Below are 16,214 nucleotides of genomic sequence, written 5' to 3'. Positions count from 1 at the left end.
AGAGAACACACCACACTCCTCACAGACAGTCACACGGAGGAAACCCACGCAGACACAGGGAGAACGCACCACACTCCTCACAGACAGTCACACGGAGGAAACCCACGCGGACACAGGGAGAACACACCACATTCCTCACAGACAGTCATCCGGATGAAACCCACGCAGACACAGGGAGAACACACCACACGCCTCACAGACAGTCACCCGGAGGAAACCCACGCGGACACAGGGAGAACACACCAAACTCCTCACTGGAACCCACAACTTCCATGTCCCTGGAGCTGTGACTGTGACACTACCTGCTGCACCACCATGCCGCCCCATCTATTATAATATATTTTTAAAACATTAATAGTTTTTACATGATTTTGTATCTTCTGGAATATGGGTTGCTCCCAGAACAACCTCTACTCTGGAACGTTGCTGTGAGGCTTTGTTTGCATTCAGCCTAATTAAGTGTACGTATTGATGTTGGACATTTATTTTTGTATTTCAAATGGCTCCATACATTCATACATAATGCACTGCATTACATTATAGCATCTGCAACAGAATATGGTACTAAAGTGCACACAGAATGGTGCAAATGGCTGAATAAATATAATTTTGACATGTAATGCAATGTTTTTTTTTTGCAGAACCAGCCTTGCACTATGAAGGGAACGGAAACGGTTTGTGATAAAAAGAAAAATTAAACTCCAACTTATTGCTAAGAATGAGAATGTTCTTCCACTGTTCCACAACTAGAAACTGATTGTGTTTATGTCATTGCTTTGCCTAGTCACTCCTACATTTCTTTACAGCTTAAGTTTTATGTGTGGTATCAAATAAAGAAAGTAAAAATGTAAATTTACTTCAAATATAAACATGGAAACTGCAGTGTTCCAAAGATAGTCTTAAACATCACAAACCTGAAGAACCAATTCCATCAATTTAGGAGGCAGTGCTTTAGAGATGCAGATGTGCACCTGTGGGGTAAGTGGAGATAGAGGCAGGAATTAATTGCATATTCATATATTTGCTCATACTAAATAAGTTTAAGAGTTGTTATTTATTGGGCTTTTTTTTTGAAGCAACTTTTAAATATGGTTCTAATGAACAGAGCTGAGTTTTTACAGGATTAATCAATGACCAGAGGAAGATTTTGAGAACATTTTAGGAGACCATCTTAATGTGAAAAGTCATACACCCCTCAAGCAGTGGCATCATCCTGTAGCCAGAGTTGTGCCATGTTTGGAAATCCAGGTCCAACCTGGGAATCTATACGAGGATAACGAATGCTGGTTTTGGTGCTGTAGCTCATATAGTGAAAATTGCTGAATCCTCACAATTCATTACGAAGCTGAAATATGAATCTCCAATACTATCTCCCTTAGCTATGTACTTCAAAAATAAAGATGTTTATGATGAACACCAAACCAGGCTTGGCTGATCGACTGTTCAAAAATCGATGTTTTGGTAGATACTTGGTCATTTTGATTGGTTTTAATGACTCTTTACTCATCTTCTTTCTCTCTCTCTCACTCTCTCTACTACCCACCAGTGCGAGGGAGTGGTGGTACAGCAGTAAGTTTGGGGTATCCCTACAGTAAGGTGGACTCTGTTGATAATGTCCTCTGCGCAGTGGGGGCTTATCTCCCCTATCCCACCCTATGAGTTCTCAGTGAGGAGGGCTTCTAAATGTCACTTTTTGCCCTGTCCTGCGCTACGTGACCACTCAATGGCGTCAGAATGGGTGTTCCCACTTTTTTTTTTTTTTTTTTTGCTCTCTCCTGCTCTCTCTCTCTCTATCTCTCTCTATCTCTCCCCTGCCCTCTTTGCTTTTTAAGTTTTCGTCCAGTCTTGGGTCACTGCCGTACCGGAAAGGAGTTCAAAGCCCTGCTGCGGACCCCCGGACCTTAAAGGCCCTCCAGAACCACCTGAACACAGGTAAGGGTGTGGCCTTTCATTTGACAGGTTTGTTGTTTTTATATAAAATGATTAAACTGATGTACATATGCTCAGAAAAGATCATACTGGCTACAGGCGGATGTTGCTGCAGGGCACACTGAAGTTCACCTCTTACTTGTAATAGAAAACCATTATTAATTAGTTAAAAATAGAGTGCATCTAATTTGTGGGCCCACGTGATTTCTGAATTAATTATTTTATATGGTAAATTTACACATTTATTGGGGACAATTATTCGAGCAAAAGGAGCCTGGTGCAATTATGAAAAATTGTAAATATATCTTAAACGTATTTTTAAATTAATATTTCAAAGTGAAATGTTATTTTTACTGCAGGGTTCGTTAACGTTGTTTCCCACACTTCATCCTGTTTCCAAAAACACTTGGTATTTAAATATAATTAGTGAGTTGAAAATGAATGTATCATTATCTAATCACTAATTATTTCAGTTCCTCATTAGTCAGTGCGTTTTTATATTATTGTATTGATTATGTTTTTACTATTGTGTAAAGAAGTGAAAAATTGGTATCTTGCAAATTTTTGTCTGTTGCACCATTTGGGTGTGTAGTTAAAGACAGCTTGCTGTTGTGCGTGTGATAATGTTCATATCTGGACAAAGCTGCTCTGCAGAGAACGCCTATGTGTTACATGCATATTCAATAGGTTCTTTACCGTTTACGATAAATGATCCTGTTTTTGTATTAATCGTGCTTCTCAATCATTATCAAACGTATTTAAAATCTAATTTACCTTATTTTATTTTGCCAACTTAAAATAGGCCTATTATAATGACTATTTATTATAATTACTGGATATCGATAATAGAACTGTTTGCAAATGTGTCCGCTTCATAGTCATTTGTTTTAACTCCAACAATCTGTGGTGAGTCTGTTTCTTTATGAGTTGGATTCAAGCAAATGCATGTAAAAAAAAAATAAAAAAAAACAACATATTTTGAGACATGTTATAAGTTGGAGGGCAGCAGTGAGTAATGTTTGTTTATTTGAGATTTACCTGTGAATCAAACCTAGGAGGCTAAGATAGCTAACTAGCCAAGTCGGCCACCTTATGCTCGTGATTTATTACTTGCATACAATATACAACAAAGTTTGAGCATAGATGTTAATAATATTTATTTACATTGAAGTTAATCAGGAGTTCACACTGTGTCTATGACCTTCACTTTAATGTATGAATCCCAAAGCTAATTGGCTAAATTGCTTGGAAAATCAACAACAGATATTTTTGTAACTTTGTTTAAACTCTGGTGTGTGTCTTATGTCTGAGTTCTGCTCTCATGCTAGTGGTTGCTAGGGTGGGCAGAGTAGGTTTTATCAGACAAGAACATGTACTGCAGAAGAAAGGTCCTTTAGTCTACACTAGGATATCATCTCTGCTCAAAAACTAGAGTAATAGATAATACAGTTGAGTGTGTGTGTGTGTGTGTGTGTGTGAGAGAGAGAGAGAGAGAGAGAGAGAGAGAGAGAGAGAGAGAAACTATTTTGAGGATAAATCTTAATGAATTTTGTCAAGTGATCTATAAGCATTAAGTTATTGTTGCTGAAAAGGTTTACAAAGGGTTAAATTCGATATTGCATAAATCAATAATTCAAATATGAACTTAAATTCTATGCATTGTTTGTTAGTTAGTATGAAGTTATGTAGTAGAAGTTACAGAGGAGTTAAAACTGAGAAGGCCGTGCTGTGACTGCTCCCTATAACTGATAAACTAATGTCTGAATATTCTCTGGTGCAGGTTCTGTGTGAAGTTTTCTGAAAATTCCGGGAAAAACAGAAGACTGAGCACAGGCCCGACTCATGGAAACTGTTCTAAATTTTGAAGGGGTGAGAAAAGCTCTAATATATGATATACATCTATATATACAATGCTCAGAAAAATAATAAACCTAATAATCCCTTACCTTTGTTCTATTCACTTCTGTTCTTTTCTCAGGACAATGAATTGTCCTTTGAGGTTAATGACTTCCCTTTAGCCTCCCCATTCATCATGTGAGTATGGCTTTTGTTAATGCAATGTTATTGTAATCATACACAGTATAATGCATACAATTTTATAATTATTATGATTATTACACCAGTTGATTGTCCTTGTCCGGTCATTTAATTGATCACATTGCTGTTCACAACAGAAGAACAACAACCATAACACGTCATGTCTCTATACACTTTCTAGATCTGCTTCCATTAGTTGTTCATAATGTTTTTTTTTCATGTTTATTAATATATTTGGTGAACTTTTCAGATTTTTTTCATCAGACTTTTTTTTTAAATAATCAAGCAGTTACATGAAAAGCTGAACTATGAAATAAAAGCTGAATAAGAGGATATTATTATAGTCAATAATTATATCAGAGAAATAATTATAATAAAACAAAGGTTGAACGAATTGCTTTAATAAAATATATTGGATCATAAAGAAATCTTAAAGGGCCCATTCTTTTAACTGCTATTTGGAAATGTGCATAATGATGATATAGACTGTGGTCTATTCGCTGTCCAGCACTGACTGGTATAACCCTAACCCAGACATTCAAAGTAACAGAAATGTTAACTGGTGGTGTAGCGCCCCCTCTTGTAATTCTCGAAAAATTACTGCCCACTGATAAGAGACCTGTTAAAATAGTTTGAGGTCTCTGTGGGGGGAGGGGCGTTTAAAAGGTGAACAATGAGCAGTATGTAAAAGACACGATTTATAATAAATATATTTTTTTAATCATGTAAAAGAAAGAGAGCAAAATGAATCCTATTTCAAAATCATATTTCCTGTCAGGCAGGAATTATCTCGTATTTACAAATGGCATATTCTGAAGCATCACATTGTCAATTGAATGAAGCAAGATGTCCATTTACCCATAAAGATTATTGTGTTTAACATTATAGGCAATTATTAAATATTGTGTAGATTAACTTGGCAGTATAAGATATTAAATTTGAATTTTCAGTTTTCTCGCTTAAGTTAAATTGTTAGCCAAGCTAGCGTACAAATTTGCTTCTTGAATTTTTCACTGGAGCCAACAGACTATGTTGTTCAGAAGTACTAAATGTCCAAGCAACTGGAAGATACGAACTATGTCTCTACATTATCACATAGACCATTAACGTTGTTAGAAAATGAGAATTTAGGCTTTAGTGCACAAAGATGATTTATACCTAGAAATCAAATAAACTCCACTGATACTCTTTGTTCTGTTGTCGACTCCCAAATAGTTTTGGGTGACCAGACGTCCTCTTTTTTGGACTTGAAAAAATGTCCGGGATTTAGTTTTTCTAGAGCTTACATAGAACTTCGAGAAGTTTCGTTCACAAACTAGTCCCGCCCTCCCCTACTCCAATTGGTTCGCTTGAGTGAGAAGGGGGCGTGGTGAAGTAGCCAAAAATCTTCTGATTGGACGGTCTGACTGTAGAGCTACCGTTATTGATCGATAACATTCTCTGTAAACATTTAATTGGTCAGTCAGTAGTCCTTGTTTACGTCAGGCAAACCCTCCATCTCGAGCAGCTATGCCGAAACGTAAATGTAAGTTCTCGGATGTATTAAAAAAGAAATTCCCATGTTTTGTGTAGCAAATAAAGGTGTAAAGGACCTAAAAGCACACATAGGTTCAGCTAAGCATGCAACGGTAGTGAGGGGCGAGAGCTCATCACCTTTGATCTTTTTCACCATCTCAGATCTGGTCGCCCTAAAATAGTTGCAGAAACACCCTGCTTTATTTGCCTCCATTCCGTGTGTTTTTAATTATAAAACGAACAGAAATGATCGACCTCTGTTGATATTTTATTTAAAAAAATGTTCACATAATTGACACGTATATGTAAAAAGACCAGTGGACATTCAGGCTTTGCAGTGATACAGACACAGGCCCTGTGTCTTCGAGTCTCAAATTTTACGTTTATGTCGCCTCCTACAGGAGCCCAGTGGCAAAGACAGACAGCTATGACCTGGAGCAGAATAGGCAGGAGGAGGAGGAGGAGGAGGAGGAGGAAGAGCAGCCCGCTGAGAGCTCTCTCTCCATCGCTCCCAGACATATGGATGGTAAACACAGCGCGCACACTAAATCCCTAGATTACAAAGAGTTATAATTGCTTCCCGAGGTCCATGGCAATATTATCATCTCAAAATGATGCTTCATAATGAAAGCATCTCCTGCCTGTCTGAGATTCATTTTGTCTGAACATTGCTTTGCCAATGATCTACAGATGCTTAATTATAAAAACTACTTTATGATTCCTAGTAGCTTTTGAGTTAAGGTAAGAATTAGAATTAGAATAACATTCACATGATTAAAGATTTGGGTACGCTTTTTTTGTAGAATCATCACCCGGTGAGCCTCAGTCATCTCCAAAGCATCTGCAATGATTTGTGCTCTTGTGTTTTTTTCTAATTGTCACCACTCATCTTTCTGTATGTCTTGTGTCTATAGCTGCCTTGAACACTAACACAAATGCCACCACTAGAGGTGACTCTCAGGTGAGCACAAACTCAATATAAATACAACCACACAAACAAAATATAAACCTGAGCATCAGCTAATACACTTCTACACAATTCAGTTTGGACTGAACCAATCCCCGTTTGTCATTTTTCAGGCATATGTGGAGCTGAATGAGCTGCTGGGGAGCAAGTGGCAGGAGACAGGCCGCTGGGTGGGCTATGAGGAGTCTTATAATCCAATCACTGGGACATGGGGACCATCCCATGTCTCCTACCTCACCTTCAAAAGCCTTATCCAGCTCCGCAAGGTCATGAGCACAGGTAAGACATGATGAGATATGAAATCATCGATGTGGCAATAGCTCTGTAAAGTTCAGGGGAAACCTGTTGGAACCAATAGGATATACATGCGAAGTGGAAAAAAATAAATCTCAAAGATTAAAATACACAATGAATCAATAAAAGGATGTTGGCCCAAGTGTTTACACACAGAGAATCACATGAATGGAAACTACTATTAATCAGATTGGTTCATTTTAATATCCATTGTAACTAAAAGGCTCGGTTACTCTATAAGCCTCTTATAGAGCTTGAGCGGAGCTAGACAGTGTTAATTGGAATAAACACCTCTGTTCGCGGGTTCTCTGTTTCGTGTAGGTGCGGTGCTGCTGGATGTGGAAGAGAGTGGTCTTTCAGGCATCGCTGAGAGGATTGTAAATGAACTTCTGGATAGGAAAGAGATTCGGCTATCTGACCGTGAGGCTCTGCTGAAGGCACTGCTGCAGAAACGCAGGTCAAATACAGACACACACACACACATATATATATATATATAGGTGTATATATAGGTAAAAGTACATGCATTTAGCTTGAAGCCTTACCTGCATCAGTGTTTTTGTCAATATATTATCCAGCATCAAGAACCCCATGAGCAAATCCACGTCACATATCTATGTACAATATCATCCAACCATATTATCTGACTTTTTTGCTTTGTCTTTTTCTGTTTCACAGTCAGACTGAAGGACCTTCAGCCAGCATTTCAGGAATTGACAATATCGAGATGGTCCACACCTACTCTGTAACCAAACAGGTAGCTGTCCTTCAGTTTTCATTCCTTGTCATTTTACAAACACATCTAAATATAAATGAGTTAATTGTGTGATTGGTGTTATGCAATTAAAGACTGTACTCCACATGTTGCTCTGGATACTTTGATAGCCCCCTTTTACCCTCTGCTACAACGGTCAGGATCCCCACAGAACAAACAGTAGTGACAACCTCCTGGTGGTAGCATGTTAGTGTGCGTGGCACTGCTGTGAGTGGATCAGACACAGCAGCCAACAGCATCCAACTAGCAGTGTCCTGTGATCAATGGTTTAGGACTAGAGTAAGACAACAAATCAACTACTGTCTCTGATTTTATCTTTAAATGTTGGACCAGCAAGATATGTTTAAAAGTGTGTACAGTGAGAGGACAGAGGGTTTAAAACCTCGTACAGTACTGCTGTGTCTGATCCACTTGTACCAGCAAACCACATACTAACGCAGCCATCTCCAAGTCAGTTAAATTGAGACAAAGAGAATTATCCACCACTCAAATAATACTGTCTCTGTGTGAGTTTTTGCCTGTCACTTCATTCAGTAATTAATTTATCAAAGTTATTTTTTACTTAACTATTAACTCAATTTCTCTGCTCATACTATATATGTATTATATTATATATATGGGTTCAAATCTCAATTTTTTGTCTTTATTTATGTGGAAAAGTCCTCTTTTTTAGATTATGAGATTTTGTTCCATCCGTGAGGATTTGTTACTTATTTTATTAATGTACTGCTCTAAATTGTTTGCAATCAGAGGGATGCAGCTGATAGCATAGAGGCATCCATCGTGCTGTCAGGTGAGTATGTTCAAAAACACAGCACACATGGTGTCACCTCTAACCAGCAATGTACACAATACTCACTGTGACTGTATGTGTTCAGGTATGGTGGACTCTTTGCAGAAGCCTGTAGTGGCATTTATGAGGCTGAGGGATGCTATAGTGATGGACGGCATTCTGGAAACTAATGTACCTGTGCGCTTCATCTTTGCCATGGTGGGCCCCAGTCAGAGCGGCATAAACTATCACGAGACCGGACGAGCCATGGCCACCCTGATGGCCGACTGGGTGAGGAGTAGGGAAGGAAGGATTGAGACATTTAAGAATGGGAGAAGAGTGAGGACAAATTAGCGGGCTACATTACATTTGATACTCGATTGGAACGTAGCCCCCTAAGAAAGCAAGCTGTACAAATAAATAAATAAATAAATTATGACCAGAGCTGTAAATTAATTTCAAGATTAATAGCTAAAAGAATTATTGCAATCAGAAAAATACAATATTATTTATCCTTTAATAGTTTGTACTCAGACAACAATGCAATACATAAAAATATCTATAACATTTATACAAATCATCATTGATTATAAAATGACAGAAATTATTCATAGGATCAATGATGCCAAATATTTTATTTTAAAAGACAATGTTTTCCTCATGTTTTACCTCCATCTTCTCCTGCTTCGTGACTGGCAAACAGGTCTTCAGCTTGGAAGCCTACCTTGCCCAGAATGAAAAAGAGCTTACCAATGCAATCGCTGACTTCATGGACTGCAGCATCGTGGTCCCACCCACTGAGATCCAAAATGTGGCCATGCTCCAGCCAATTGTCGGCTACCAGAAGAGGATGCTGCGTGAGAGGCTTCGCCCAGCCGACAAACGCATCGCTTTAGGGCAAAAGGCTAAAGGTTAGCTTTTATGAATTCAGGTAGTGGTGTGTCAGTTGTCACTGTGGTTTGTCATAAATCTTATGTAACTTATGTAAGATTAAAGCAGGGTATACTTGTACATCTTTCAACCTTTCAATCAATTACCATAGTCTTTAACTTGTGGATGCACAAAACACATTTATACCTTACTTAAAATGACTAATTATAATGACTTAATAACTTGTTGACTGTTCTGTTTGGCATGAGCAGGACCTGAAAAGCCACGAGAAGATCCGTTAGCCCGAACTGGGTATCCATTTGGTGGACTGGTCAAAGACATAAAGCGTCGTTACCCGCATTACCTCAGTGACTTCACGGATGCCCTCAATCCTCAGGTGCTGTCTGCTGTTATTTTCATCTACTTTGCAGCCCTCTCTCCTGCCATCACCTTTGGAGGACTGCTGGGTGAGTGCAGGCTCCCTTGATAACACTGTACTTATTGACAACATTTAGACAAAATATTCATCCAACTAATCATCTAATATCAATAACTGATCTTAATAAAGGGAATGTCATATATAAATAAAACTTCCCTTATTATTCATTATTTAGATTTTCTAGGTTTTAACTCTTCCCTTTGTGCTATCTAGCGGACAAGACGGACCACATGATGGGTGTGTCCGAGCTGATGATCGCCACTTGTGTGCAAGGAGTCATCTTTTGCCTGTTTGCTGCCCAGCCTGTGCTAGTTATTGGCTTTACAGGGCCACTGATGGTGTTTGAAGAAGCCTTTTTTGAGGTAGGAAGATAAAGCAAGTGTTATATAATTATTTCAGTTAAGCCTATTTTCATCTCTTCCATTTCACACGTTCCATGCGCATACTCCAATCTGTCACATTGTTTGTGTGTGTTGGTCAGTTTTGTAAGTCCCAGGGAGTCGAGTACATAGTGGGGCGGATCTGGGTTGGCATGTGGCTCATCGTCATTGTGGTGATTGTGGTGGCGGTGGAGGCTAGCTTTCTGGTCCGCTTCCTCTCTCGTTTCACCCAAGAGATATTCTCCATCCTCATCTCGCTCATCTTCATTTACGAGACCTTCGCCAAACTCATGCAGGTATTTACAATGGTCTTACATAGTAAAAGCTTTGCACGTGTAATGTAATTCTTTACAGTACAAAACAGCCACCATACTGGGACCTAGTGGCCTGGAAGGGTCATAGATTCAGTTCTAAATCTATTTTAAACATGGGGTGCTGCTCTATGAAGAATAAATTGGTTCATTCGGGCATTACAAAGGAGTTTTTACATTTAACCTCATGGGGAGAAAATATTGAAAAAACATGAAATAGTCTGTTTTCTAAAGACTGTTAGCTATATTTTTGTTTTTAAATGACTTTATGCTTCTTTAGTTTGCCATTGATTTATTTGCATATTATTATATTTTTCTTGCCATTCTTTCATATTTAGAAGTCCAAATCATTATGTAAATCACAAATGCTAACTAAAAAATATTGATAAATACACACAAATCTTACAAAGTAGCAAACAGTATTACAGTGATTCTTTTTCTCAACAAATTACAGCTGTTAAACTTTGTAAAGCAGGTCCCCCACATGGTTTTGGCCATGTTAAAATATGTTTAGAACAGCATCCAGGCCACTAGGTGTCAGTAAATTGGCCTTTAAATATGTGAATATAAAATCATTGGAGAAAACGAGTGATTGCTCCTATGTTTTTTCCTTTGTTTCTCCCTTTCCTTCCCTTTCATTTCCTCTCCTCTCTTCTCCTTTGGTCTCCTCTATAATTTTGTTCTTCACGACAGATTTTCAAAACTCATCCACTGATTCTCAACTATGAGCATTTGAATGACACTCTGGAGGACCCCTTCCACCCAGTGTTAGAGGTCCATAACGTCACGGATGAGCACGGCAACATTACTCACTTACACAAAGAGCGTGAAAGGGCCTACCCCAACACTGCCCTGCTCTCCATGTGCTTGATGTTTGGCTGCTTCTTCATTGCCTACTTTTTCCGTCAGTTCAAGAATGGCATCTTCCTCCCAGGCCCTGTATGTATTCTCAGAATCTGCCCTTTCTCATATTTAGTTATATGCACATATTTGAACAGTGCTGGTCAAATAACATGTTGGTTCCCTTAGTAAATATAACACATCTTCTGTGGGGAACGCACATCTGAGCAAATTGTAGTGCATTGATTCTGTTTATTTGCTGAAAATATATCCCATTTGATCCCAAACATTTGCCTACAACTATGTAATATCTTCAGCAATGTCTCAGTTACCATTTGAGGATCCCTTCTCATAAATGGCCACTTACCAAAAACATCGGGCTTGCAATTGATATTTATAAAAGTTGGTATGGTTTGTGTACTGTGTTTTTTTAAATTCCCAGAGCTTTAGAAGAGACATGTAACAGCTTTTTCAATTCTTATCAATATGGAAAATATACATTGTTTTTACATACAATGTTTTTATGACATGTTTTATGGATTTTGAATTACTGTTTTTCCCCAGATTCGCCGTATGATTGGAGATTTTGGTGTGCCCATTGCCATTTTCTTCATGATTGCTGTTGACGTCAGTATTAAGGACTCCTACACACAGGTCAGGAAAATTATGTTGGTTTTTTTTGTGTAAACTCAGGACATGTATGATTATATTAGAAATAATGCTGCATGGCAGGTGCTGACACTTAAATCCAGTGGCTTTAGCCTGCTTGGACATTATATTGTGTTTTCTACAACTACAGTTTGTGAAAAATTCAGGCAAAACTGCGTAATGGACTGAGGTGTAATATTATTTTCAGTTTTTAACTAAATATCTTCCATTAGAATAGGATAAAAAGTTGCATTCCCTTCTTTTAATATTAACATATTTTCTTTCTCACATCATCAGAAACTGGTAGTGCCGCAGGGTCTGACTGTGTCCAACACTGCTGCCAGAGGCTGGCTGATCAACCCATTGGGAGAGCGTAAACAATTCCCCATTTGGCTAATGTTTGCCTGCGTAGTCCCAGCTCTCCTGGTTTTCATTCTCATTTTCCTCGAGTCCCAGATCACCACGTAAGTAGTTCTATCTAAAATATCATTCAACCCACTTATAACTGTGAATTGTGTGAAAACCATACTGTGATAAGGCTTTCGTAAATCATTTCCTAAATAATTGTGATCAAATTTAATATCTAGGCTGATTGTGAGTAAACCAGAGAGGAAGCTGCAGAAGGGATCTGGCTTCCATCTGGATCTACTCCTCATCGTGACCTTGGGAGGAATTGGTTCCATATTCGGTGTCCCTTGGCTCAGTGCGGCAACTGTGCGATCCGTCACTCATGTCAATGCCCTCACCGTCATGACCAAAGGCCCCAAACCAGAGATTGAGAAAGTGCTGGAGCAGAGAATCAGTGGAATGTTGGTAGCTGCTTTAGTCGGTGAGTTTGGATCAATGTGATATGTAATATGAAAAAATTGCTGTTAGCATATGTATGACATAATTGCATATTTTTATAGTTAAACATTTCGAGTAGGTTTAGACTTCACTGTTGAGCCTTCTGGAGGTGTCGTGGGCTTAATTCAGCGAAACACTGACGAGGGGAGGTGCCAATCTGATGACCCCTCCAAAGAGCTAGTGATGCAGTGGCTGGATTGGGTACTTATGTGGGCTCAATGAGTAACCGTAGATGTTAAGGGTAGCTGGTTGCTGATAAGATCATAAACGGCCACAGCAACCTTAGGGTGTAGCTGTAGGATTGGAACAATAAAAATGATGTGGCTGCCAGTAGGAAGAGTGCCTTATGTGAAGGTCTAATGGATTGGCATAGGATATTTATCTTATCTTGTGTATGATTATAATTAGGTTATAGAACATTAATTCATTCATTCATTATCTGTAAGCGCTCATCCAGTTCAGGGTCACGGTGGGTCCAGAGCCTACCTGGAATCATTGGGCGCAAGGCAGGAATACACCCTGGAGGGGGCACCAGTCCTTCACAGGGCAACACAGACACACACACACATTCACTCACACACTCACACCTACGGACACTTTTGAGTCGCCAATCCACCTACCAACGTGTGTTTTTTGGACTGTGGGAGGAAACCGGAGCACCCGGAAGAAACCCACGTGGACACAGGGAGAACACACCACACTCCTCACAGTCACCTGGAGCGGTAATCGAACCCACAACCTCCAGGCCCCTGGAGCTGTGTGACTGCGACACTACCTGCTGCACCACCGTGCCGCCATGGTTATAGAACATATTTTTCAAATTTGTATTTTGAACAAGACATTGCTTTAAAATGAGCTCTTTGTACATTTGATTATAAATAATTTTACAATTTTTCTTGATGTTAACACTGATTCACAGCCAGGGTGTTTCTTCTGTAATTTCTCAGGCATATCCATTCTCATGGAGCCAATCCTGAAGAAAATTCCCATGACAGCCCTGTTTGGTATCTTCCTTTACATGGGTATCACCTCACTGAGTGGCGTTCAGCTGTGGGATCGCATGCTGCTCTTGATTGTGCCCAAAAAGTACCACCCATCTGACCCCTATGCCACTCGAGTAAGATTACAGCCACTATATGTCTGCTTTCATTTGATCATCTTTGAGGATTGTCATACATTAAATATGTAAATGATACAGTTGGCAGATAATGTAAAGTATTTGCAGAGTTACTACTGACATAAAGAAGCTATCATTTACATTCTATGATTCTTCTTCATGTTATCAAACAGCCATTATACTGACACCTAGTGCTCTGGATCTGTCATTTTAAATAAAAACTGCTTTATGTAGTGATACATTCTTGTGGAGAACCCATAGAGTGAATTTTAACGCAATTTAAGTTTCACCTTATAAAAATGGAAAGTAAAATATTTAATATGTATTGTTTATTACTTTTTGGTAGTAAAAATTACAAACATTTCTGTAAAGTGGCTAGGTCTTGGGTTATATATGGGAACGTTATTTGAAAAAGAACTTACAGCACAGTATTAGGATGTTTACAGTAGTTTATACTTCTTGTTTTGCATTCATATTCTTATTACATTCTATTTTTTCTGCCTGCCCTTTTCTTTCCCTGTTATCCGCACAGGTTCAGACCTCACGTATGCACCTCTTCACTGTGATACAGCTGGTATGTCTGGCAATCCTGTGGGTGGTGAAATCAAGCAGGGCCTCACTGGCCCTGCCCTTCATCCTCATCCTCACCATCCCTCTGCGTATGCTCCTGACAGGACGCCTCTTCACTGTCATGGAGATGCAATGTGTAAGTGACCTTCTGACCTTTATTAACACAGATATATTGATTATATTGGAATCAGAGTTTCTGTGCCCTAAACCTCTGATACAGATTCATGTACAGTACCAGTTAAACGTTTGGACACATCTTCTCATTAGGCATTGGTGGAATAGGGCTATTCACTGTAACTGTGAACCTGCCCCTACCTCTGCACAACCCAAGTTATGTTCTCAGACACATTAAGAAGGTGAGCAGTTCCACAAATTTACTCTGGATGAGGCCACAGCTGTTCAGTGAAAACCATTCCAGGTGATGACCTCACGAAGCTGATTGAGAGAACGCAGAGAGTGTGCAAAGCTTTTATCAAAGCAAAAGATGGCTACTTTGAAGAATCTAAAGTATAAACATATTCTGGGTTGTTTAACACTTTTTTGTTTACTACATAATTCCATATGTGTTCTGTCAAAGTTTTAATGTCTTCCAAATTCATTTACAATGTAGAAAATGATTAAAAAACAAAGAAAAACCACTGAATGCGAGGATGTCCAAACTTCTGACAGATAGTGTACGTTCAGAATATGTGGAAAATGACCCAAATCAAAGAAACTCTTCCTGAGTGGGTGTGTCCAAACATCTGACTGGTACTCTACTTCAAATAATTTGAATTAGAACCTGTAATAAAATAAGAACTCTAGATTACTCCAGAACATTCAACAAAGCTATAGATGAGTTCATAGTAACTGAGAAAATTGTACAGCACTGAGAGTGAAGTAATATCTTTAATATTGTATGTTTAATGTCTTAAGACCAGAATGTCCTCTAAAAAAGATGAGTTAGTTTAATTAGGCTGTGTTATTTATCTTTTAAGTTCTTGTTGTTTCCAGAAACACCTAAAATATTTTTAACGTTTCTCCCAAATCTGTGTAGGTTATGTTGGAATTAGAAATATATAAATGTGTCTATATAATTTATTGCCAGGAATGCCTGTCTGTTTTTTAACTGCAAATATAATGTTGAATCTCATTGTAGCTGGATGCTGATGATGCCAAGGTGGTTTTGGACGAGGAGCCGGGGATGGATGTGTATGATGAATCTCCTTTTCCTTAACTGACTCCTCACTTTTCCAATGACCTTGAGAATTCAGGAGCATCAATTCTGACAAGTGCCTTTCAGAAAAAAAAATCAAGTGAACAACATCTTACATCTCACAGGAACTTTCAGCTGATAGTATATAAAACTGTTTCCCTAAGATGTTTTTTAACCCTTGCTTATTTGCATACTTATTTCAATAATAGCCTTTTATTAATGACTTGACCATTGATAGACATAACATACTATGCTTTTTTTATGCTTTTCACCCCAAAGACTGTTTTGCTTCATTTTTTTTGTTTATTTGGTTTTGCATATTGTGAAATCCATTACTTTTGTTCATTATTTTAGCTCTAGCTTAGTCCCCTGCAGCCTGTGTACGTGTGTATGACTGAAATCCTTTTCTATGCTGACAGCTGCCAAATATTTTGAACCACAATGATTTGTTTGAATTAAGTTGTTTAACCATAATGTTTCAGGATAGGATCTGTAAATATCTTAGAACAGAGGTTACTGAATCAATTTATCAGCATATATCATAGATGTTTGAGATTTGGTTTGAGTAGTGATTTATGTATATTTGCTTTTTGTTATAACACTTTTTGTTTTCAGAGTCATTAAACTATTAAAATCATATAATCAAATAATTTTCTTGAGTTTTTGAACATTTATATTGGGAACATCAGCCTTTTTCTTATTTAATATT

General features: G+C 38.4%; 1 protein-coding gene across 1 annotated transcript; it reads left to right on the top strand.

Annotated features, from left to right (window-relative positions):
* The first annotated feature begins 1,853 nt into the window (after window positions 1–1,853).
* slc4a1a (solute carrier family 4 member 1a (Diego blood group)) lies at window positions 1,854–16,115 on the top strand. The gene is made up of 21 exons (XM_066641677.1): window positions 1,854–1,932; window positions 3,710–3,798; window positions 3,908–3,963; window positions 5,883–6,007; window positions 6,396–6,442; window positions 6,562–6,727; window positions 7,064–7,199; window positions 7,421–7,499; window positions 8,268–8,310; window positions 8,396–8,580; window positions 8,993–9,200; window positions 9,432–9,626; window positions 9,812–9,960; window positions 10,080–10,274; window positions 10,983–11,228; window positions 11,694–11,783; window positions 12,075–12,241; window positions 12,365–12,606; window positions 13,571–13,740; window positions 14,273–14,446; window positions 15,449–16,115. The coding sequence occupies exons 2-21, from the start codon at window positions 3,772–3,774 to the stop codon at window positions 15,524–15,526; spliced, it is 2,778 nt and encodes a 925-aa protein (XP_066497774.1). The 5' UTR covers window positions 1,854–1,932; window positions 3,710–3,771; the 3' UTR covers window positions 15,527–16,115.
* Window positions 16,116–16,214: the final 99 nt, after the last annotated feature.

This window comes from Hoplias malabaricus, chromosome 13 (genome assembly GCF_029633855.1).
Source record: "Hoplias malabaricus isolate fHopMal1 chromosome 13, fHopMal1.hap1, whole genome shotgun sequence".
NCBI lineage: Eukaryota > Metazoa > Chordata > Actinopteri > Characiformes > Erythrinidae > Hoplias > Hoplias malabaricus.
The sequence above is the reverse complement of the archived record's forward strand: the minus strand, read 5'-3'. Positions and strand labels throughout refer to the sequence as shown.